The following is a 10401-nucleotide window of genomic DNA, read 5'->3' on the forward strand; positions in this document are numbered from 1 at the left end:
CCGAGCATTTCCTAGGCCTGGTCAAATGCCTGGTCCAGTAGGCAGTGAGGAGAAAGATAAGGGGGAGGGGGTAGAAGAACAAAGAAAACACAGAACATATAAAAAGGGTAGAACTAGGACACCAGCCATGGCCCCCTTCTCCCTCCTGAGAGAAGTCTAGGTTACCCCTTTATAAATAAACCCTCCTTTATATGCTTGCCTCAGCGAGCTTCTCTAATGTTCAGACTTCAACATATGAGGGAGCAGAACTCGTATCAATACCACATTAATAAGCTCTTTAAACAATTGACTGAACTTGGAAAAATTAACTTTATATTTAAATTTTGTTTCAGGGTAGCAAGATTTGGGGTCTAAAGTCTGCTGCATAAATTTAATACTTGTGTGGTTTTGAATAAGGCATTTATCATAACTGACTTTCCATTTCCTCATTCATAAAGTGGATAATAACAATTCATAAGGTTGCTATCGGGATCAAACAAGTTTGAAAAAGTATTATAAATCACAGCAAATAATGGGAAGGATGTTTTTAATGAAAAATACAACTGTGGAGTTTGTGAAATACTATACTAGACCACAATGACACATCTCAAAGAATTAAGCATACTAGGGCTCTAATCTGAAATGACACATCTCAAAGAATTAAGCATACTAGGGCTCTAATCTGAGTTTAGCCAGTAAAATTTCGTTGTACCTCAGGGTTATCATTTGAAAATGCCAATGAAATTATAACAGTAAAGTAATAAGAACCATTTTGAAAACATGATTTCAAGATAAAATGAGACTGTGCATGTAAAGCAATCAATTAATATTAGCTAAATCAAATGGAGATAGACTGAGTCCCAGTAATGAAATAATATTTTGCAAGTTTAAGGTCAATAAGCATTTGTGGATGATGCATGTTTTCTTTTACTCCCCCATTCCCACTCATCTTGGGGTACAGATATAAATTTTTATCATGTCTCCTAGGCTCTGGAGCTGGACTTGCTCCTCCTCTCCATACTGCCTCACTCTTCCCACTTCCATAGCTAAATTTCCTTTCTATTGTCAGGGAGATTATGCCCTCCAAACTGTCGGGCTTCAGATCACAGCAGGGAAATCTTCCCAGAATCTCAGGATTTTCTCCTAATAGTGCTTCACATTACACCAAAGCCTTAGGCTCCTGGTATCAATGGATAGATACATTTTGATACTTAAAACCTTGGTTAATTGACTGGGATCCTCTGACTGTCTTTATTTAAAATTTGGATATTTTGTTCATCAGGGACTTTTGCACTAATTTTAATTGTAGAAAATATGGAATTAGCCAGACATAGTGGCACATGCCTGTATAATCCCAGTGACTCAGGAGGCTGAGGAGGGAGGACCCCAAATTCAAAGCTAGCCTCAGCAATTTAGCAAGGCCCTAAGCACGCTTTCTTACTTTCTTTTTCTTTTCTTTTTTTTTTTTTTTTTCTTTTTTTTTCTTTTTTTGTGTGGTATTGAACCTTGGGCCTTCTGCATGGGAGGCAAGCACTCTACCAACTGAGCTACATCCCCTTCCTGGCCCTATGCATCTTAATGAGATCCTGTCTCAAAAAATAAAAAGGGCTGGGGATATGGCTCAGTGGATAAGCTCTTCTGGGTTCAATCCTCAGTACCAAAAAATAAAATAATTTAAAATGTGAAATTAAAATATTGTTAATTTTGATCACTGAGTTTTTTGGCATCCCTTAAATTTGCTGTGGATCAGCAAGTTACTGGCTTCATCTTACCTTTGGTCCTACCAGTTTGGCCTGCAAACTCTAGGAGGCCAGGTATCATATCCCCAGGGCCTAGAACAGTGACCCACCTACAGAAGAAACTCAAATCTATGTAAAGTGAATTAATACCTACGTATAATTTTTTGTTTTCTAAATCTGAAAATATCAGTTTATAATACACATATAAATTCTCAAAAATACAATTTTTTTAAAAAAATGACCATGATGTTATTGGTAGAAGAATTACAATGGTTAATATTTGAGCAATTCAAAAACTTCTCAACTCTCTATACCACCCTTTGTGGTCAGTTTAAAAAAGCAGTAATGCATTTCTTTCACATTTAATTGGTCCCTAACTCATTTCGAAGAAACTAAATTTCCCTTTAGCTGATTTCATATGATAGATGAGTTAATTCATTTTGTTTACTTTTTTTTTTTTTTTTTTATTTTTTTTTTTAACCAGGGATTGATCTCAGTGGCACTGGACAACTGAGCCACATCACCAGTCCTATTTTGTATTTTTTATTTAGAGACAGGGTCTCACTGAGTTGCTTAGTGCCTTGCGTTGCTGAGGCTGGCTTTGAACTTGCTATCTCGTCTTGTCTCAGGGTCAGGATTACAGGTGAACACCATTGCACCTGGCTCTGTCTTTACTTTTTAAGAGTCACAGAAAGTAGTGTCATATCATAATGGGATGAAAACTAATGTATGCATTACATTAGTAGGTGGATATAAAATGTAATTTTTGATTATCTAAAGGTGAGCCATGTCCTAAATAAACCAAGTGAGCAGAGAGGTTGTGGTAGGGAGAGGGGATTATAAATTAATCTCATTTTTGTGTGTACTATGGCAATAGTTAAGGAAGTGATAACAAAAGGGTGTGGTTCTAATGAAATAGGCTGAAGAGAGGAGTGTTTCTGAGTAAGCCTGTCCATCCAGTAAGGAAAGGGACTTAGTGTCATTGCATTGAAAATCATGGAAAGAATGCTTTGCTCAAGATTCTTGGGTTCATTGAAGTTGTATTTCTTTCTTTTTTTTATTGGTGCATAACAATTATACAGAATAGTGCATTTCATTGTAGTATATTTTTAAAGGCATATAACATATTTTGATCAATTTTATTCCTGGTACTTTCTCTTGCCCCTGCTTTCCTAACTCCTGGCCCCCTTTTTCTACCCTCCTGGTCTCCCTTCTATTTTCATGAGATCCCTTTCTTTCCTTTTTTTATTCTAGCTTCCACACATGAGAGAAAAATATTAAAACCCAGGCATTTATATTTTTAACACCAAAAAGTGGGGGGGGGGGCTGGTGCCCACCTATGTGAGAATTTGGCCTGTGTGGTTTCTAAAATAACCATTGAGAGACACCAAGAGACCAGAAGGGAGGTGGTTTTCTGTTGTTGTTTTTGTTTTGTTTAATTTTGTTTTGTTTAATATTTCTGTCTTCAATCTTCATAGTGACCCATGTCTATAATCCCAGCCAATCAAAGATTGATGCAGTCCCCGCAGCTCCGATCGAAAGTTCAAATTCAGCCTCAGTAAATTAGGCTATCTCACAATTAAAAATAGAAAGGGCTGGGTTAAGCTCAGTGGGTAAGTGCACCTGGGTTCAATCAGCAGCATAATGATTAAAAAAAGGATGATGCAGGAGAATCCCAAGCTCCAAGAAGGGGCTAATTTTGGCAATTTAGCAAGACATCTCAAAGTAAAACAGAAAAGGCTGGAATGTAGATCAGTGGTGGACCCCTTGCCTAGCATGTGCAAGGCCCTGGGTTCCCTTCCTAGTAGGAGGGCTAGGTGGGGAGATGAATATATATATACACATGCATTTCTGCCTTCAGAAATTCACCTGTGAATACAATGTTTTCAGGTAAGGAGCTAAGAAAGTTTTATCTAACTTTGATTTAAATGCACGGGATGACTGTTTGCTTAGTGGGGGATACTGTAACAGGGGTTCATGTTCATTTGATGCTTTTACTATATCCCTTGTGGCTTTGAAACTTACTCCCCCCCCCAATCTTTTTTCCCCTAAACTACTTCTTCCTGATCTCTCCTCTCTACCATCTTTTTCTCTGGATCACTTCTTTAAAAGCCCCCTGTTAACTGTGAATGGGCAGAATCACAACCTTTGGGACAGGAGTACCCTGTGTTTCTCCTTTGCTAGCAAAACAATAAAGATTCTTTTTCCTTTTTCTCCTTACCCTGTTATCGTTTTTGGATTAGTATGGGGACAAGGACTGAGCTTTGGGCAACAATACCAACCAATAATAAATAGAAAGCTCAAATACTTCCCCATTGGAAAATCTTTTCTTTTGCAATCTCACAATTGAAATTGGTTCAAAAACAGAGAGCACAGGACTGCTGCCAGATAGGTGAACTACAGAGAAGCTTTACGTCAAAATTTAAGAGGTTTTAAATATTGATTTGGTTTTTGTTTTAATGGTGTGAGTGTATTTATACGAACTGTTAAATTTCAGTAGACCCTATCCAATGGTGAACATTGATTGACCTAAGCTTCCAAGTGAATTGTGTTACTTCTAGGGATATAAAAGCCACTGGAATAGCTAAGGATAAAAAGAGATGGACAGAGACAGACAGTTTATTTAGGACTGTTGGAGGAGGAGTGGAGATGGGGAGAGTGCAGGGAGACTTGTGGGTGTGTATTAGAGCAAACTTCCATTTCCAGGAATAAAAATTACCTCCTACGCTTGATTTGTATTCACTGGTACCTAAAAGCTTAAATTTCATTTCACCTACGTTCACTCGTTCAGTAGACACCTACTGAGTATGCACTGCCTGCTAAAGCCAGGCGATTGGGATTCAAAGGCTTTTTGGTGCCTGGCTGAGGCCGAGCCACCCGCAGCCACCCGGAAGAAGCGCTTTAACCCCTCCCGCCCCGCTGAAGGTGCTCTGGCGGGAACCACGGGGTATTTACCTGCAGGCCAGGTGCGGAGCCACACCCACCTCCCCGCCCTCCGTGACTGGTTGGCACTTTTCCTCGGAAATTCCAAACTAATGGGCTGCACCTACTTTGCAGCCCTGTGGGTGTAGCCCATTTCCCTGTGTCCACCTAAAGGAGGTCTAAAGGGGCTGAGAAGCAGAGCACGTGGCATAGTAGACTATGGTTGAGCGGGCAGCAGCAATTCCTTCTTTCTCTTACCTTTGAAAGGAAATGGAATAGAAACTCTTGGGAGCGCATCCTAGTTGCATGGGTAAGTCTTGTTTCATGAAACTTTTTTTTTTTTTTTTCTGATATGGGTGCAGGGAAGGGGGATGTATTCTGATGTACGAATGAATCGGGTTTATCTAAGTCCAAGCCTGTTTTGATCACTCAACTTATACTGCTGAAGACTGTTGACCCCTAGCTGTTAGGGGACACTGGCCCTATATACTTTTACAAGAGATTTAGGGGAAGTAAATACACTTAGAAGGAAGCCAACGAATGCCTGGTTGAAATTTCCTTGAAGTTGCGGGGTTTCTTTAAAATTTTGTTTCATTTAATGTAAATATTTTATTTCATTATGGCGAGGTTTATTTTATATTAAAATGTTTAAATTATTGATAAGACAGTAGGCCTATCTTTTCCTTTCTTTCCCTCCCCACTGATTTTTGAGAAATAGCACTACCATCCACCTCAATTACTTTAGCAACCAAAGAAAGAAAGAAAGAAAGAAAAAACCCGACAACAATAAAACCTAGGTCAGCTCATTTTCGATTCTTGTTTCTCTTACGCCCTTTATCCTATCCGCCAACAAGCTTAAAAGGTCTTAAAACGGGCACACGTGGTGGCTCCCGCCGGTAATCCCAGGGACTCTGGGGGCTGAGGCAGGAGGGTCGCAAGTTGTAGACCAGCCTCTGCAATTTAGTCCCTCCCTATCTCGAAATTAAAATAATAATAATAATAATAATAAAAAGGACTGAGGATAGAGCTCAGTGGTAAAGCGCCTCCCTTCCTGCATTTCAGACCCACCTCCGCCCAAACACCCAGCGTCAGTTAGATGATTGAATTTCTTAATAAATTATTCTTTCACTCTTGTCCATTCTCCATACCTCAGCCAAAAGTAAACGGTTAACCTAAGCAATGGTTCTGGGTATGAAACCCCTTAAGGGTTTCCTTTGGTTTTGATATGCAATGCAATTTGCTTCCCACAAGGTTCTGCACTCTCCTTCCCAACCTCAGCTCTGACCACCACCTTCTTTGCCCACCGGATTCTACAGCAAACACGGCTTCCTTTCTCCTCCACCCTGCCACGTCCTGGGCTGAATACTCTTCCAACCTTCTTTTCCAACCGACACCTTCTTTCTTTTTCAGGTCTCACTCTAATGTCTCATTCTTGGAAGTTTTTCCAAAGTTACTTTTTTTTTTTTTTTTTTAATCATTCTGATTGATTACTGGGGATTGAACCCAGGGGCACTTTACCACTGAGCCACATGCCCAACGCTTAGGGCATCACTAATTTACTTGGACTGGCTTCAAACTTGTGATCCTTCTGTAACCTACCAAGTCACTGAAATTACAGGTGTGCACCACTGTGCCCACTCTGGGTGGTTTTTTTTTTTTTTTCCTTTGGTGTCTGTGTGTGTGGGGGGGGGGGTTCCATACCATTTTTTTTCTCAATTTTTAGCTTGTTTCATTTACCATTGCCTGCCTTTTATCCTTCCTATACCGATAAGAGGAAAGTGCTATGATGACCATGGACTTAATATCCTTTTCACTGTTCTGAGTTCAGCACTTAGAAGGATATTGAGTTCTAAATATATGTGAATTGATTAATTAATTAAATGACAACATTCTAACCTGTTGGAGAAATATAAAATTAGGCTAATCTCGGGTCATTAAGTATTCATTTTGGTATTCAGATTTTGTCCCCATCTCATGTTTACCCAGTAAGTTTTTCGTGTATTTATTTCCCCTACCTAGAAGTGGATGCTTGCCATAGTAACCATTTTTGATAATACATTGATAAGTTACCATTTCAATTTTATGTCATGCTCACAATCATGCGTATTTTTGTGAAACCAGTGTAATGCTCAGAGACGTGACAAATAATAATTAGCCCAGAAAAGTAAGGTCTATTCTTGGATGCTGGTAAATTTATAAAATACCTCTCTGATCTCTCATTAGATGTCTTTCTAGTTAACAGCTTGCTTCATTGATAGCCAACTTTTTTAAACTAATGCATTATGTGTCTAAAGCTCTGAATAAATTTCTAGTAAATTAATTTTCTCAGATGAAAATTAACTCACCAATGCAATATCTAATGAATATTTATAAACTCTTTTTTTTTTTTTTTTTTTTTTTAGTATAGTGCTGGAACAAGACCAAAGAGGCCTTTGCTCTCACAGAGCTTACAGTCTAGCAGGTAAGATAGACCTTAAATAAATAAACACCTGCTTCCTGTAGCAGGAAGTAATCAACAGATAATCCATAAAGGAATGAGACTGGCTGAATAAAACAAAGAGAGTCTTGAGTTCTCTCATGGGCTACAGTTTGCCTACCCATTGGGGGTGAGAGGGTATGGTTATCAGAGAACATGTAAGTGTAGCATTCTGTAATTGGAAGGTGAGCTCTAGGCCAGTGTTTTAAGGTCATTTTCTGACGATGTCTCTAATATTAGAATATGTTCCAATTCAAGATTATTATCATGGAGCTCTGATCCATATGAGATAGGGAGCTAGTGAATGCTGAGCTCGGGAATGTAAAAGAGCCTAAGAATTGAGGGCAGCGTGAGAAAGCTGAAGTTTTGATGGGAAACAGGCTTCCATGCTTGTTTGCTTCATTGGAGAGAGTTTATTATTGCTGAATAATAAAACAGGAGCACTAGAGATGGCAAGAGATCAGCTTGGAAAGAAAGGTAAGCATCAAATCAAATTTCAGTTATTTAAAATGGACTGACTAGGAAGAGGGACTTTTGTTTGTGCCTTTATCAGGTACAGGATTGTATCATTAAGCAAACCACTCTTCAAAGAATAGCAGTAACATATTTGTACTGTAAGTTTTAAAGGTTCTTTTATATCTTAAGGAAATGTAAAACTTCAGAGCTAAGTTAGTTACCCTTTGTTTTGACTTTGGCTTGTAGTCAGAAGAGATGGAGTGCCATGGATATTGTGTGCCTTATTTTCTGGATCCCTAACTTCTAGAACATTGGGCAGGCAAACTGTAGCCCATGGGAGAAATCCAGCCTCTCTTGGATTTTTATTGTAATTCAGCCAATCTCATTCCTTTATGGATTATCTGTTGATTACTTCCTGCTACAACAGGATTGAGGAGTTTCAACAGAGATAAGAGAGCACACAAAGCTTAAATCTGGCTTTTTACAGAAAGAGATTGTCATCCCCAGCTTAGTGAGGTTACAGGATCCAACATACACTTACAAAATGGATAGAAGGGTTATAAAATAGTACTAATTCATGTTAAGTATTCAGCATGTATATGCTCTGCACCAGGAATTGTGCCAAACACTTTACATGCGTTATTTAATATCAGTTTCACAACTGTTGCATAAGAAAACAGGGGCATCTTTATCTACCACTTCATCCCCTTTGAGTTTTTAATCAGTTGCCACCAAACACCTCAGTAAAGGTTTGCTTGCTTGCTCTATTTAAGATTGCAAACTTCTACTGAAGAATCACAAACAATATGTAGACAAGAGTAGGGCTAGAACCTTAATGAGTGCACAATAAATATTAGATGAGTCATTAGGTCAGAAAATTTATAGGGTACCCAGATAACCCATCTTATTCCAGGATGCATTTTCTTTTTGGGGGGTGAGGGGGTATGGTTATCAGAGAACATGTAAGTGTAGCATTAATTGTAATTGAAAGGTGAGCTCTAGGTCAGTGTTTTAGGTCATTTTCTGATGATGTCTTTAATATTAGAATATGTTCCAATTCAAGATTATTATCATAAAGCAGGTGTTTGGTGAAGACCATAACCAGATTACTACTACATGGAAGTGATTGATACTATTTCTGGTGCAGAACTCCTGGACAGAAAGGTGTGGGTAGAAGAACCCTGAAAAAAGTGGAACCAAAGCTAGGCAAGCCAAGCCAGGCCCAGCAGGCAGAAATGGAATCCCCCAGCAGGACATGGGCTGACAATGACAAAGACTTTAGCTGTGAGCTCAGCCCTCTGGCTATTGGAGAGGATGATTTCCAGGACTGTTACATAGAATGCCTACTCAGAGGGGAGTTTTCTGAATCTATCCTGGGAGAAGATTCACTTTTTAAGTCCTTGGACTGCCTGGAGAAAGGATTAGATCAAGACCTTCCCAAGCAGATTTTTGAAGCCAACTCCCTTCTTGAATCTTCTTTGGAATATGTGAAAAAGGGGACAACACCAGAGCTTCCTCAGCAGACCAGTGAAGAGAATTCACGACGTGGGTGTTCTGAATACGGGACAGGCAAAAAGCCTCCTCCCACAGAGAGACCCTGCACCAACGACATAGCAGATCCGAAACAGCTCACAGGATTTGCTAGAAAGAAGCGAGGAAAAAATACACGCCAAAAAAAGCCGAATAACAAATCTTCCCTGAGAAGTCACATCCCTGTTCCTGATCCCAAAGATCACGTGTGTGCAGAATGTGGGAGAACATTCTCAGAGAGCTCAAAACTAAAAAGGCATTTTCTGGTTCATACTGGAGAGAAGCCCTATCAGTGCACCTTTGAAGGGTGCGGAAAGCGCTTTTCTCTGGACTTCAATTTGCGAACGCATCTGTGCATCCACACTGGGGAGAAGCGTTTTGCGTGTACCTTTCCAGGCTGTGACAAGAGGTTTGTTCAGTCAAATAACCTGAAAGTGCACTTCTTAACTCATTTGAAGACAAAGCAGAATAAATGAGGAAGAAGATGGAAAATAAGCCTCAGAATATTAGCTTTAATGAAAGAGTGACTAGGGACAAATATCCTTGTGGACTATTATTTCTTGGTAGGATCTTTTAAGTTAAAACTGCAACCGTAAAAGGCATGGTTTTAGTGTTACTAAGATGCTCTTCTACTTTGCAATGCCATTTTAAGAACATTGTGTATTCTAGTGTATTTCCAACAGAAAGATCAAATATATTTACTTCAAAAATGTAGTCCTCATTAGCTATTGGATTACTGGATGTGCAACTTGTTTTCACGTACTATACATGTGAAGATAACTTAATTTTGTAGTTTCTAATTGTATAGTTTTTAATTTTCAAAAATATACTTCATGATTTGTGTGGTAGTCCTAAATAATGAATATTGTGTAGTAGATAAGTCAACAAGTGAGGGGATATTCTTTAAAGCTAAATATAGTTTTTGTTTTCATCATTGTATCAAATTACATTAAAATTGTATATTTGAGTTGTTATTTGATAGTGTTAACCCAATTGAATCCATCTTTAGATATTTCAAAATAAAAGAACATAAAACCCTACAAGTATGCTAAATCAGAAGAGCTTGCATTAAAAAGAGAGATAATTCGGGTGGGGATATAGCTCTCAGTTGGTAGAGTGCTTACTCATGCATAAGACCCTGGCAGGGTTCAATCCCCAGCATCACCAAAAAAAAAAAAAAAAAGAATTGAGATAGAATTCACTTGTCCTTAAAAATAAGCAAAACATTATAAAGGTATTTGATATTGGTGAAGCATGTAGTGGATCTTACCCTCATACATGGTAAGGTATAAATGGTTA

At 38.7% G+C, this 10401-nt stretch overlaps 1 protein-coding gene across 1 annotated transcript; it reads left to right on the forward strand.

Moving 5' to 3' along the window:
• Positions 1 to 4525: 4525 nt before the first annotated feature.
• Zfp42 (ZFP42 zinc finger protein) lies at positions 4526 to 9578 on the forward strand. Its single transcript, XM_076855264.1, has 3 exons — positions 4526 to 4684; positions 7043 to 7101; positions 8720 to 9578. Exons 1-3 carry the CDS (start codon positions 4526 to 4528, stop codon positions 9576 to 9578), a joined length of 1077 nt encoding a protein of 358 aa, XP_076711379.1.
• The last annotated feature ends 823 nt before the right edge of the window (positions 9579 to 10401 follow it).

The sequence above is a fragment of the Callospermophilus lateralis genome, chromosome 4 (assembly GCF_048772815.1).
Source record: "Callospermophilus lateralis isolate mCalLat2 chromosome 4, mCalLat2.hap1, whole genome shotgun sequence".
Classification (NCBI taxonomy): domain Eukaryota; kingdom Metazoa; phylum Chordata; class Mammalia; order Rodentia; family Sciuridae; genus Callospermophilus; species Callospermophilus lateralis.

Bases quoted from the DNA above. Each gene is read 5' to 3' on its own strand.
- Zfp42 (XM_076855264.1), top strand. From the start codon at position 4,526: ATGCACTGCCTGCTAAAGCCAGGCGATTGGGATTCAAAGGCTTTTTGG. The intron at 4,685-7,042 runs GTGCGGAGCCAC...TTTTTTTTTTAG, and splicing joins GGTATTTACCTGCAGGCCAG to TATAGTGCTGGAACAAGACC. The intron at 7,102-8,719 runs GTAAGATAGACC...TTTCTGGTGCAG, and splicing joins CAGAGCTTACAGTCTAGCAG to AACTCCTGGACAGAAAGGTG.